This window comes from Zootermopsis nevadensis, unplaced genomic scaffold (genome assembly GCF_977971745.1).
Source record: "Zootermopsis nevadensis isolate Lab colony 2312 unplaced genomic scaffold, Znev_1.0 Znev_ptg000017l, whole genome shotgun sequence".
In the NCBI taxonomy this organism is placed as follows: domain Eukaryota; kingdom Metazoa; phylum Arthropoda; class Insecta; order Blattodea; family Termopsidae; genus Zootermopsis; species Zootermopsis nevadensis.
In genome coordinates this window covers 4,137,031-4,151,898 of record NW_028259149.1, presented here as the reverse complement: position 1 = coordinate 4,151,898, position 14,868 = coordinate 4,137,031, and the positions used below count along the sequence as shown (strand labels likewise).

The 14,868-nt window shown below is 34.9% G+C and overlaps 1 protein-coding gene across 2 annotated transcripts; it reads right to left on the bottom strand.

Moving 5' to 3' along the window:
* Positions 1 to 103: 103 nt before the first annotated feature.
* On the bottom strand, positions 104 to 14,607 carry LOC110838384 (uncharacterized). 2 transcript variants are annotated; one of them, XM_022081525.2, is made up of 13 exons: positions 14,075 to 14,607; positions 10,371 to 10,448; positions 9,841 to 9,935; positions 9,300 to 9,380; positions 8,706 to 8,852; positions 7,821 to 7,896; positions 7,020 to 7,207; positions 6,258 to 6,402; positions 5,114 to 5,320; positions 4,813 to 4,934; positions 4,152 to 4,260; positions 1,706 to 1,916; positions 104 to 1,427 (listed from the first exon to the last, which is right to left on the bottom strand). In XM_022081525.2, exons 1-13 carry the CDS (start codon positions 14,534 to 14,536, stop codon positions 1,165 to 1,167), a joined length of 2,184 nt encoding a protein of 727 aa, XP_021937217.1. In that variant the 5' UTR covers positions 14,537 to 14,607; the 3' UTR covers positions 104 to 1,164. The 2 variants fall into 2 exon arrangements, with proteins under 2 accessions (XP_021937217.1, XP_021937218.1); XM_022081526.2 differs by having other exon boundaries at positions 4,152 to 4,257.
* Between the last annotated feature and the right edge of the window lie 261 nt (positions 14,608 to 14,868).

Sequence of the window (14,868 nt, the reverse complement as noted above, 5' to 3'; positions counted from 1 at the left end):
ATTTATCAGAGCTAGTATAGATTAACACAGGAATGGGCAATGAAATTATGTCTCCTGTTAACGAGAAAAGAGTGATTCACTGTGAAGCAATTATAAGACAAAGAACAAGCCATAAATATATATTAATTCTGCTATCTGAACAAGTTTTACAAAGAAATTCACTGGGTTATGTTGCAATGTAGTGGTTTCACAGGTTCTGAAATATGGCCAGCAAATGGAAATTCAGCCATCTTGAAGTTAACATGTTTAATATTTTCCCTTAATGGATCACAATGAGTAAAAGGCAATAGAATGCGCCCAATAAGTTCATATTGCACCCAAAAAAAATTGTTTTAATACAAAATTAAAAATACACAATAGAATTCAAAAGATCACTTTTTTCAAAAATTATAAGTAAGATCCATTTCACCATTTTGATACAAGGCTTTGTCTATTTCAGGTATGGCAGCCACTTTCTCAAAAACAATTTATATATAAAACACATACACTCAAATTTTGAAACTTTTGTGTAAAACATTTGTTAATCCAACAAGTATTTAATAGCCCCATTAAAAGGGGGGGGGGGGGGACTCACTAGTCTCTATGCAAACCAGATGTCTCTGTTTGATAGTATAATTACAGAAAAACTTTAATGTGTATGTGATAATAGTGTGAATTTTCACATACTGACTGTTACTAAAATTCATAATGGAGAACATTCTTGGTCAGTGGAGAGAGCTAACAAGTTTTCACTTAAAATATGAGATATACCTAAAGGAAACTAGCACAACCACCACAGAGAATTGGAATTACAAATGGCTGCATACTAGAGAGACCAAAAGATATTGTTTTAAGAAAACTTCCTGAAATCTACAGACTTTACCGGTTAGCCTGAATATGGAAAATATTTTCAAATAACTTCAAAATACAAACAGTGTATAGCTTATTTTATACATAAACATTTTGAAATATATACATAATTTATGCAATATCTATTAAATTCATATACAAATTTGTATGTGATCCCACAAAAATTATTTATTTGGTTATATTACTTTCTTCAACACTCAGTTACTACAGTATATGTTATTAAAATTACTATATAATACAAAAGATAGAATTGAATCATTGGGAACATTTTGATCCTGATACATTTTAAGAAATATAATGCTAAAGCAGATATCACTAAACATTTGATATCGGATCTTCAGCAAGGGTCACTGTGAATACCCTCCTATCACCATATGGCACTGCTGCTGCTGTTACTAATGATGGCTGTTTTGGTGATATAGATGGATATGAACAGCTAGTGCTGGGGTCAGAACCCAACAGGTGTTGACGGTTTCTTTCTGTGATGGTGGGTAGAGCAAGAACTGTGTTGCCAGATAGATCTGCGGCTTGAGGAAGAGTTACAGGCATGGTACACGTGACACCGTTCACTTCACTGCCTGTAAAATGCAGAACAGAAGCCTGGAAAAGCTGAGAGGATCAGTCTGCATATAGTATTTATGAATTATATGCAGGGATGAACTGAAGTGGAACAAACCAATATAAGAACAGGTAAACTGTATAATACAGGTTAGGATTAATTCTTCTGAATGCTACCTAAATATGAACTTGGAAGACAACATTTCTAAACCTAAAACATATCAAGCATATGCTGCTGATATTTTCTCAAGTTTTAGGTGAATGATTTTTTAAAAGATTAATAGCTCTGCCTACAAACCTCCTAAGCAGAATACCCCGCCTGAATGTCTACGTTTTCTACGCTGAAGAGGCTGCACATCCAGAGTTCCTTGACCTCTTGCTGTTGAAATAGTTGTGTACATTTTCTCCAGATCATATAGAGTTGGTCGTCTCTCTTGATTAATGCCCACTGTACTTGGAGACCAAGTCAGCTGATTGAGAGATTCACTTGTTGCTATTGGATTAAATACCTAAGGAGAATAAGGACAAACTGAAGGTCGTGTTCACCATCAAAAGGAATGACAAACAAAATTTCCATGGCACACACAAGCTAGCTAACCAACTAACTACCTAAATAGCTACCTACTTACCTACCAACTAACCAAGTAACTCTATGGAACAGAGTCCTTCCTGAGATGCTAATAACTGCTCAGCTAGTCAAGAAATTCCCCATTTTTTACGGAACATAAAGTTTCATTACCATGTTCACAAAACTCCACCACTGTTCACTATCCAGAGCCACATAAAACTAGATCACACATTCCCAAATGATTTCATTAGATCCTTTATCAAATTGATCTTCATTCTATGCCTAGGTCTTTCAAGTCATCTCTTCCTTACAGGTGTTCAGACAAACATTTGACATGCATTTCTTGCCTCCTCAAGCATGCTACATGCCCCATTCATCCTCCTTGATTTGTAACTTAATAATATTTTGTGAAGAATAGTACAAATTATAAAGCTCCCATTGTACATTTTTTTTAGAATCCTGACTCCTCCTAAGGTCCAATTGAACATACACAAGGGCATTTCCTATACACAGATTTATGAATTTCAGTTAGCATTTAATGGTCATGATATTAAAAGCAACATATTCTACAAATAATTATATAATCCATATAATACAAAATAAGGGGTCTTCTGAACTACCTCACCAAATGGAACCTGAACATATATTCCTGTCGAATCTTTTATACACTACTGGTCAACTACAAAATATCAGGAAGGGATAGAGCTGATTTTTTTCCAGTCAGGCTTAATACTGATTTTCTATGAGTGAAAACCTGCCATTATATTTTGATATATGTTAAATTCAGTATGTACCCATCACATTCTTATTACTTTGACTGCAGAGTGTAATCTTTAACACAATTATAATTGACTTGGATGTAGAAAGAAAAACACGTTCTTATGTAAATCCATGGTGAATTGTGGTTTCATGATTACAAGTTCTGAACTGAAATCTCAAAACTGCAAGTTACAGGACCCATTAGTCCTAACCACAGAAAGTAAGGCTTTACTGAAATATTTTTATTTAAATTTGTCATGATCTTTCACACAATTCTTTAGAATCAAATCAAGAAAACAGTAACTGCTAGTCTAATGTAGTCCTTGTAGTAAAATATATGAAAAAAGTTTATTTCAGTGCACACGTGTTGGTATTGCATCACTAATTAACCCAGAGTTGCTAATTCCCCATTATGAGTCTGATAATCACCTTAATACTATGTAAATAAGCATTCATAACAGGCTATTACAAATGTTCTTCTTATGTCTTCATGAATTGGAAGACAAACTGGAATAAATATACTTAGGCACAAAGAAAATATTTTGCAGGGTAGTTCATAATTTTATGAAGCAATCTGTTGTCTCCGAACTTGTTTTTAGTCCTGTTATTTTCCAAGTCACTCACCTTGGTATGAATTACAGGTCAGAGCAGAGTTTACAAACTGTATGCTCAGTTACCTTTGTACCCTCCAAAGGGTTTTGGTGTGCCCACAAGATTCAGAATATTTATGAAGGGTTTATCCAATTTTCTTTTTGGTATAATCACATGGTGCCTTCTATAAATGAGAAGTTCCTCCTAGCAGCCTGTCACCCAAGAAAGGTTGGTGATCCCTGGGTTATAGGATGCAACCTCAATACAAATTACAAGTCAGAGGATGATTTTCAGAACTGCACTATAAAATTCTACGCTTCATTTTAAAGACAATGAATATTATCATATGCACCAGTCTTGCAAATGTTCAACTCCGAGCCTATCTTTTAAAACAGAAGTTGATCTCCTGATCAACAGAAAATTCAGCTCTTAACTCTGCACCACTGCACAGAAGAGCATCTAATGTGTATAATAATTACATTTCCCTTGTCTCTATTTTTCTGTACATTCTTAACTCAGTATGAGGTATGATAATACAGTGAATATATTAGTTTTCTGGGCATTAATGCTGTGTGGGCTTGTAGATAGATATCAACGTTTTGGAGAAACGTCCTGAAGATGGAGGCAGTATGATCTTCTAAAATGTTGGCATCTATCTACAGGTGCACATAATGCTCTTACCTGACATTTTTATGTGCACTGACATTTTTAACTCAAAATTATTGTACTTCCTGAGAATGCCTATATAAAATAACACCAGGTTCTCATCACATACCGAACTAACTTCAGCAAGAAGTAGCAAAGTACAAACATTATAATCCCCTACCTCATGTAATGCAACTGTAGAATTATGACAGCTCAAACTATATACATTTGGTGCCACTGCATTTAGATTTGACTGCAACTTTGTGCGGGCAATTTCTTCTGCTAACCTGCTGAAGAAGTACAATGTCATTCCATTTTATAATAATTAAGATCAAGTATAGAATGACAGAGTCAAAACAATAAATATAACAATATAATTTTATCACAAGACTAAAGCGGCCCATCCACGTACGAGTCTGGCTTGCGAGTTCGGCTCGACTCGGGTTCCATTGAGCCAAACTCGTTTGTGGGTGGGGTGTCACGAGCCGAGTCTGCTATGCATGTGTAGTGAAAAATATCCGAGCCCGGCTCACGAGTCAAGCTCGCGAAGCCAGACTCGCAAGTCAGACTCGTACGTGGATGGGCCGCTTAAGCACTACACAGACAATAGCATTATCACCAGCTATATAGCAACACCTGTTCATGAACCCTGATTTTGTGATAAAAAGTATATGGTATTATACCACAAGGAATTGAATTACAGATGCCCTATATAAAAATTCAAGTATTAGTGTTACACCCTAACATGCATTAATTTTAAACATTCAAGATTGTTAATACAAGGATTTCACTACTTGTTATTTATAACATGAAACATAATTTCCATCTTCAAGTCTACAAACCGTTTCTGAATTTCTTCAGCATCTTCACCGTGAAATGTTCTGTTGTAATCTCGTGCAATCTTGATGTCATGTTTCCAGAACTGCATTTGATCTTTTGAAGTACGAGGTGCAACTTCTTTGATCTAAAATGTTTATGCAAACAATCTTTTCAACACATTGTTAAAAATGCAATGTTTATTCAATTGTGTACAATTTAATTATATAAGTACAGAAAGTACCATATAAAATACAATTTCAATAATTTTTTGATCTATAAAGAGCAGTGGTAATTAAAAAGTACATGTTATTTCGGTAAACTTACTTTAAGAACTATAATTCCTGCAACGAATATGCAGATAATGTTGACAAGTGTGAGGCAAAGGCTGACAGTGCCGAGAACTAGAAGCTCAACACGAGGGTTTTCTGAATAGATGGGACTGTAGGACTTGACTGCATTAGGATCATCATCCTCTAACTGCATGCGTCCTTGCCACAGAATGTCCATGCATGCTAATGCCCAGAATAATCCCTAGAAGCAAAAACAGTCAATTAAAATTAGTCACCCAAGAAAGAGCGAGGATCTGGTGATCTCAAATTTGGCACCAGACACTTCCAATGGTGCTCCCATTTAAAGCCAGAATTCCAAAGGCAAAATGACATGGCCTAGAATATATAAGATAATAGACTGAATTATTGGAATATTGAGCAGGAGATGGAAAAGATAAATTAGAAACAACATTTGGGATGGAGGAAAAGAGAGGCAATAAATAGTCTGCAAGAAAAGGCAGAAGAAACAAAGACTAACAACATGCAATAGTTAAAATATCTGATTATTTGAATATGGGGAAGAGAAACATATCTAAATAAAAATGAGACAAAGTTCTTAAATAAATCAAAAAATGTCAGAATGTTGCCTTCTGCCTTAAACATAATTGTTTTCATAGTTACAAATTTAAGCTTCATGCAGATCTTAATAAAAATTAGTACTGACATTTTAAATAAAATCCAGGCACACAATTATATTCTCAAACTAATTACATCAGTCAAAGACACAAGTTTACATAGAGACCAAAAACTAATTTTTAATATTTTTCTTTATGTACACAATGCAATGAGAAATACTCATATTTTATATGAACTTCACACAGTTCAATAAGATGAACATATGGTGATACATGTTTCTTCCAAGTAATTGTTTTCATGACATGACCTACCATTTCCAAAACAGATTGGTTAATAAAGGCTTTATATTTAGGACTCACATGTAGCCATAATGCCACACATTTTCAGAGACACAGGTTTAGTGGATAAAAGTAAGTATATGCAGATCACCTTCAATTTAAAAGAGACATTCAAGGCAACATCATATCTGAAATATGTGTGTACATACATGGATACTTCTTGTTTAAACTGCATGTTTCGTGTTTTGCAACATTTTTATAACTAGCTACAAAGTTAATATTTACAGCATTCACAGCTGGTGGCATCAGGGAAGCAGAGATGGCCACACCCACAAGAGATGCAGTGTTGTCCACAAGAATCGCAATGGCTACTGCAGCTCCTGAAGGAAGCGCAACCAGCAGTCCAACCCATAGGGACCTAATCTGACCTCTGCAAGCAACCATGAAATTGATTATAATGGGTCATAAGAAACCAGACACCTGGTTAAAACACTGTAACTGGTAGAATCAAATAGTCAGCTTTCAAAATTATTAACAACAATGAAGATAACACGTAATTCTACGAAACCAGAAGATTCACACAACACTCCAAGAGTTGAATTCAACTGAGTCTTATATTACTGTTGCCTTAACTAAGATGGGTGAGTTGTTCTCAGCGGAAAAAAGAATTAACAAAAAAATAATTAATAAATTAATTACAGGTAAAGTCTTTTTACAGCTTCAGTTAAACCTACACTTTAGAATGTGGCTCACTAATCTTAATAAATCCTTCTCAGACTACCAGCCATGTCAGGTGGTTTAATGGAGAAAACAACAATGTTTCGAGAACCATCTTTGTCCTCGTCCGCAGGGTTCTTTACTCTGAGGACGAGGACAAAGATGGTTCTCAAAACATTGGTGTTTTATTAAACCATAACATACACAAAACTGAAGTTTCAAGCTTTAACTACAATGCAAAAATACACCAAAACAGAGAACACTAATATTTCCATTTATGTTAAGTTGTTGAAACAAAAATTCTCAGGAAAACATGGATTTCGTTTTTACCTAGCAATCATCTCATCAGTAGGCCAACCACCATTTCCCCAGTGTTCATTAGCTAAACCCGCTGCCAATCCAAAGATGAAACCAACAACAAGACACACAAGCAAACCAATCAATTCATTCAGAACACCCATTTTCTGAAGCTGCCTATCCACAATCACAGTGCCAAAGGTTCCAGCCATGATGGGTCCCTGTAACAGAGATATGGGTGTCTCATAGCAAGATCTTCATGCACAGCTAATGGGTTCAGCTTCAGGTATATACATTTTGGGTGTGTTCATGTAAACATGGTCTAACACTTGTAATTCAGTAATTCAGACTCATTCTGAATGCCTGCAGAAACCAGTACTGCAAGATGATGTCTACATTAACTGAGTAAGTTGTCTTGTGAAAAATTATCATATAATTCAATGATATCAGAATACATTAAATATTTTGTAACCAGAATACAGGACAGAATTGTAAATAAATAAATAAATAAATTAAAAAATAGCCTTGGACCTTCAAGGAAAGAAGTAACAGGAGAATGAGGAAACAAGTCAATGATAATGATGATGATGATGATAATTCTTAATTTATTCATCTAAGTGTAAAATATTATTTTCCCATAAAAGGCAAAAAAATTACTCTATAACATAAAGTAAATTAACTATTAAATATTGTGTTATTTATAAAGCTGGCAACAGCTCTTTGCAGGAATTTTTAAACACAGCACTCAGACTGATTTAAAATAATTGTATTACTACAGTAAATAATCATACATACTGGTGGAAACATAATCTCAGTATTTAAGACAGTATTTACCATCAGAGGCGAGATCAACATACTGGCAACCAAAATCACAGTGCTGTTTTCTGCAAGTCCCAATGCAGCCACAATTCTGTAAAGAATAATTTATGTGAACTGTTAAAACTATTTATAAACACTGTCTATTATCAGATAAGAATGAATGCAAAAGAAGAGGGAAGAAAATTGATGTCACTGTTATCATGAATTAATAACAAATTCTGCAAAGTACAAAAAGGAAAATTACAATTACAGTGGTCACAAATTAAAAAGCAGTAAAAATGTTAGTACTTTGCATAAACTATTAGTAAACATATTTTTAATTTTCCATGCATATGAATAATTTACTGAGGAAAGAATTGTGATGTTGATTTCTCCTGAATTAGAAAAGATCTTTTAAATTGTATAAAATATTGTAATTACAGTTCATGATGTCAATATTTTGAATGGTAAAGTTAGAAGCCACTTATAAGAACTGAAGACTTATTATACAACAAAATAACAGAATAATGAATAAAAATACAATCAATTGATCCCTGTTGAGAAACTATTAGTTACACAACTGCTCAAGAAATTTTCCCTTCCCTATCTTGTAACCTTAAGGGTCCATTACCATGTTCACAAGAGTAGCTACATATGCCAGAATAATCCAGTTCATATCATCATAAACTTATTCCCTAAAATTTATTTTAATATTATCCTCCCATCTATGCCTCCAGTTTCATAAGTCATCTTTCCTTCAGGGTGTGTGACTAAAACCATGCGTGCATTCCTGATCTCTCTCATGTGGGTCAAATGCCCTGCCCATTTCATCACCCTAATTTTGTGAATAACTACCAAGAATATTCAGAATATTAAAAATAAATACCAAATATAAGTAAAGATGTTACATTGCAACCTTACCCTGAAAGGACAAGAAGAACAAGGAAGTCAAAGGTGAGGTTTGCATCTGCTCTCACACCTTCTACAACTTGTGCGACTGTTAGTCTGGCACGTACTGACAACACAAACTTATCCCATGCTGAGAGTTTAGCAGATTTTTGTTTAGATCTGTAAAATATTGTAAAAGTTTTTAAAATATTTATAGTTATAAAACATAACAAAAGAATACAAAAACAGCAATAAAACTAACAGTAGAATCAGTTCAATGAAATATACAAGTATGTACATAAGTAATTTGGCACAAGATAATCACTGTACATCTATATAAAGAAGAGTAACCATTTTCTGACATAATCCCTCAGTCACATATATGAAATTAAAAATGTTCACTGCGCAATCAAATCCTTACTTTACTTCTATAGAAACGTCTTGATGCAGACAGCAAATCCAACACACTTCCTGGTTGGAGGAGCTCCTGCTTCCACCATCATGGTGACGATGGAGTCAGTAAGCTCCTCCAAGATGTCAAGTCAATACTGACCAGATTACATGGCGCAGCATCCCAAAAGGCAGCCATCTTTATACTTGCCATGAAAACCTGAAATCTCAACTTACTCATCTGTTTCCTGCAAATCTGGACAGTCTTCAATTGATGTCGGTTGTTTTCCCTGATAGTGCAGTGTGCATGGTATTACGCTGAAACAAAGATGTGTTTCTGTAAACCAAACTTTTGCATTGCCTACACCAGTACAGCACAGTACAATATGTATTTCTGCAAATGTAAGCCAAAGTTTTCTTCCAAATCTGCATTTCCTAAAGCTAGGATGCAGCTTGCAATTAGAATACTATTTTATGCTTAAATAATCAATCTGTATTATGGTAGATTAAGAACTGTATTATGGTTTAGGTTTGATGAACTTTCATCATGGTACACATCTTTAAATACTACGGTAAAAAATTAAAGGTGCCATTAGGGTAGCCAGTGACAGGTATGGTATGTAAAAGTTTACCAGATTTATATATAAAATCATGCATTCAAACAAAACTGTTTACACTTGTAAAGACACTTAGTGATTAGTTTTGTTTGAATGCATGATTTTATAAATCAATACACTGCACGATATGCAAGGTTTCAAGATTATCAGATTTAAATTACCTGACCACCGAGTTCAGTCTGACACCTATTCCTGATTCATTTAGATGTCTGAGTATCTCTTCACAACGTTCACCAGAACCAACAGTGAAAAATACCTGAAATAAAAAAGTATGATTCAACATATAAATCTTTATTACATTTCACGTATCCAGAAGTTATGGAAGGATGTGGAAAAATTTATATTAAAACACGTATTATAGAAGTACAATACATATTACTATAAAGATTTCACATAATATAAGCAAAGGGTGTTTATATGTTACAAATAAATCCACCCATTACATACAGTATATAAATTATAATACCAGTTTTTACTAAATACAAGAAAACTTTAATGAAAATTTTGTCTTATTTGCAAACTTCATAAATTCATTGACAGAGCAAAAGGAGTGTGTAATTAGGTATCTTTGTGATCTTCTGGAAACTCAAGAGATTGGCAGTTGGTTTCCAAAGCTGGTCTCTAATGTTCATTAAACATTAACATGTTGACTTAACTGTTTATAACATTAGTTCCATAATTTCATACACACCTGGTAATACTGGCCATTCTCACCAGAACACCAAACAGCATTGTCTATTTTTAACTTTTCAAGTACCAATTCAAGTACCTAGAATATAATCATATCCACAAATAAATAAAGACAGACTTAAATTAAATGGTTACTACATAATTACAAGTTGAGCTTGCTTGACACAAGTATCATTTCTCATTACTGAGATTAAAAAAACACAGGTGCCTTGATGTTGCACCAATTTACTAAGTTGTTAGGATAGGTTAAAAATCTTGTATTTATAGTCTTGTTCAGAACTCAATTATTTGAATGTCTGTTCCCCATTCCAAACAATGTTCTAAACATAAGGTCAGAAACTTGTCTAATGTTTGTTCTATATAATAAACAAATTGCTATTGACTGCTTAACACTTGGAACAATAAAGAATTGTGACATTAACGTCTCATTTATTTTAATCATTTTATTGTTTACTATACACAATTATGAATGCTAACAGTTGAACAACTTGGCCTTGTCATCGTGCATGGAAACATTTCACTTTTAAGAAATTACTGCTGTATCTTGAAGAAGAAACTGCATAGTGTCATATAATAATTTCATCAACAGCTGAAAATTTAGTACAAGGGCACTGTGTCCCCTTTCCATTCCATCTAATTTTAACGAGTTTTGAAATTTAATTTGGATAATTGTGTACTTCAAACCAAAATAGAGTATTTTTGCATCCCTGCTGTTTATAAAGTGCAGGCTAAATTAGTGGAACAAAGAATTAAGAAATGTCTCTTGAAGGAGCCCAGACAAAATTACAATCCTCATTTTAATGTATTAAAATATGTGAGTGCAAAAACATGTTGTAAGTGCCTTTAAAAATGTTTCGCATAAACTGCCTCAGTTATTATTACCAATAGTTTATAATGATTACAACTTTCCAACAGTAGAATCTAAAGCTTCGACGCTACCTACCACTGGGTACAATCTTGAGCTAGTTCCATCTTCCCATTCTTAGAATCCGTTTCGATAAGACAAATTAATTTTGTGTTTGTGCTTTCCTTATTGCTCTTCCAAGTGGTCATTTTCCAAAATTCTGCACGCATTTCTTATCTCCCCAGCCTGCTCTGCCCAATATAGTGTAAAAAATATTTATAAGTGTGGGAGAGTCCTTTTGGTCAGTATATTACAGGATTCATATTAAAGAACTATGAAAAATTAGTAGTGTGAAATAATATTTTGCATAATGAAGCCAAGTAATGTGCTGTGACGCCACAGATGTTTGTACTTACACACAAAAGCAGATTTATATTCAAACAGCAGAGTCAAACCCATGCTTATGAGTTACCACAACACCACAATAGTTGACAAGGTTATGTAAATTTTTGTTTACCACTAACGAGCCACACTCTTTTGTTTATGAACAAAATTAACCATCAAGATCATTCGCTACACTTGTCATTCTGCCATACTGACTATTCTAGTTGAGAATGTTTGTCACAAGACACACATTTAATATTTTTCTTACAAAAGAACCATCTATTCAACCATCTATACTGAAATACTGAACAATATATATTAAAGTTCTCTTCAGTATTCTCTCTCTCTCCCCCTATATATATATATATATATACCACCAGTGGTATGCGTACTATAGGTTGAGAAACGCTGATATGGACTAATTAAACATTCTGACACATCTTCCTGGGACAAGATACTGATTCCAGGGAAAATGAATACAAATAAAATGCCTATAATCCATGGAATAATAATTTACTGACACAGCTTTTAGACTCGACATTTATGAAGCTGTTTTTATAAAATACAAGGTCTAATGTAGCCACCTTACAGAATTAGTCCAATGATTTGGCCTGGATTTAAACTCAAATGAAGTCACTTCTTTTATTTCATTTTCGATTCATTTAACATCACTGTCAGTAGCTCAGACTGTATACCACCAAATGACTGGATTATTAATAACGAAATGGAATCGACTGTAATGAAGTGGTCGTGACATAATGAGATATTACTCCAACAACTACTCGCAGGGACTACGGAAAACCAAGACGTCCGTTCAAAATGAGCGGCCCCAGTGCCTTTAACCAGGCCTACTGTACGATAGACGAATTCTAAATCGAGCGGGTTACATCCCCGATAACTCGATTGGCTCGCACTTGTGGAACGAGTCTCAGCTGTTTTGTGTAATTGTTCAGTTTCTTCGTAGATGGCAGAAGGAACTGGTGCAGCAGCGGTAACGCTTTGTGAGGCATTCGTTTTGAAATACTTGTCTGCTTGCGGGATATCATGATAATTTATGGTTTTCCTCAGTGCCTCCATGTGAATGCCTTGATATGGATTTCAGATGCCTGCATTTCAATCTTTCTATACTTGTTATTCATTTCAATTTCCGCATCTAACTCGACGCTGAATAACATATTTAATCAAAATATTATCGTCAAATAGCCTAAAAAATCCACGGATTATTCCTCTGTATTTAAGTTACACTGTTGACACGGAGTCTTGAAGTAAGCGAATAAATAATACACAATAAGATGTTAAAATATGAAGCCTGTTTCTCCTTCAAACATGTTTCATGAACCTATTAAATTGTCATTACATTCAATTTATTTTAAAAAATGCTCTAGCATGAAGCAAACCGAAAGCACTGAACTACTGTGTGAAAAACTTCAGCCCATATCACGTGTCCTCTGCTCGTGAATTTTGGAAACATTCATACACAAATACACAATTTTACTCATTATGAAGCACAATAAAACCTACTTATGTCAGAATCTAACACATAAACATAAGTCTGTTTCAGTTTCAGACAGAATTTTCATTAGCCTAATGCATAGGCTGTTTACTTTCAAATAAAAATATCTGAGAAAGCATACTCCCACATATGAATGGTCCAAAACACACCGCCGACAAAGCGGGAGCTCTGGGGCTCAGCACCCCAGACATTTTGTTAAGTCGCCACCCACGGTCCAAATCACGAGCCAGAAATTCATGCCACAAGTAGAATAGATCATGACGAACAAGAACCTAACCCCGTTTGACGATGCCATTAGTAATATTGATTCGAAGATGGAGGGGCATTACAAAAGTAATGATATAGTTGTAGGGAGTAACCTACTCAAAAGCTCTAAGGCGTTCTATGGCGTTTATTATAAACAAGCGGTTGTTTCGCACACAGCCACGTCATGTCATGCACCGACAAAACTAACGCAGAACTGGTGTTTTACTTAACCGAATAACAGCGCAACAAAACATAAACATAAATAAGTTTGTGTTCAAGAAGAAAAAGAATTATTTTAACTTTGCTGCTACCGTCTACAGACAAGCGAACAGCCAAAGCATCGTACAGTCAAACGAGGCATAGGCAATACGTCAAACTACATACCAACCTAAATTTATTTGTTTATGGACGCTTTCAATTGTCAAAAATATACAATTCCCAACTGATAAGATAATTAATGAACAATAAATTGGAAAGGATGCGTAAGAAAGCTGTCGTGATAGCGCGTGGAATTTGCCTGGGGAAACTGAGAAAACACCCGAAAACCTTCAGTCAGAATGTCCGGACTACGGTCCTCATTCGGCGTAAATATTTACTAGCGACTGCAGATACTTCGACTATTTTATTTACTGGACAATATTACTAGCTTATTCAGAGTAACTATACACCTCGAACCCTGACGTACGCCACAAAAGTTAACAAATCACCTTCTGCTCACCTTTTTCATTGGTATCGTCTCTTCAAAACATTGTACCTTGGTCAGATCAGATGTACCTTCCTTAACTCTCGGCAAATGTTCATGATGGAACGTTTCTTCAGGCTTAAGTGTGATCTCACATGGCTTATCGATATTTATTTTAGGGTGACATTTACTTATTCGTCCAACATTAATATTGCTTCTCTCCTGATTGTTACCGTCACTGTTTATTGTTGCCGTGGAACATTCTTTTGGCGTCTTAGATATGTAAGAAATGCTAGTGTCATCTGTTTCATACAGAGTGTCAGTTGTCGAAATTGTCTTCCTCAAACTATGTAATGAATCTGATTTGTTATCTGTGAATTGTTGAATGAAGTCTTCGTTCGTGCTGTTTGAAGAAACACTTTTTCCTTTTAGATTTTCCGCCAGATTAACTTCGTATTCACTTGTGGGCACACATACTACGAACAGAAGGCCCGCCATTGCGTGTTCGTGCTACAGTCAACACCACATTGGACTGCACATGTGCTTGATGTCCTGTCCCACTATATTAAGTAACGCGTCGTAACTTCCAAAGATGGCAGCAGCATCATGTTTTTGCGCATACTCACCTTTCAAAAGACAGTCACAGCTCCACGTTCCAGGATGGCGATTCTAAACCGGTGGTTCTACAGCGCAGAGTTCGTGATACACATTTTTTATATACTGTCAACAGTTCGAAAATGACTAAAAGATTGTTTTTTCATAATATACAATTACATGTAATTTGAGATCGACGTGAAAGTTCCTTCCACACCTTCTACGAGTTTCTGAGC

Coding starts and splice junctions, on each gene's coding strand:
- LOC110838384 (XM_022081525.2), bottom strand. CDS start 14,536: ATGGCGGGCCTTCTGTTCGTAGTATGTGTGCCCACAAGTGAATACGAA. Junction 8,853..9,299: donor GATTTGCAGGAAACAGATGA/GTAAGTTGAGAT, acceptor AATATTTTACAG/ATCTAAACAAAAATCTGCTA. Junction 1,428..1,705: donor CGGGGTATTCTGCTTAGGAG/GTTTGTAGGCAG, acceptor TGCATTTTACAG/GCAGTGAAGTGAACGGTGTC.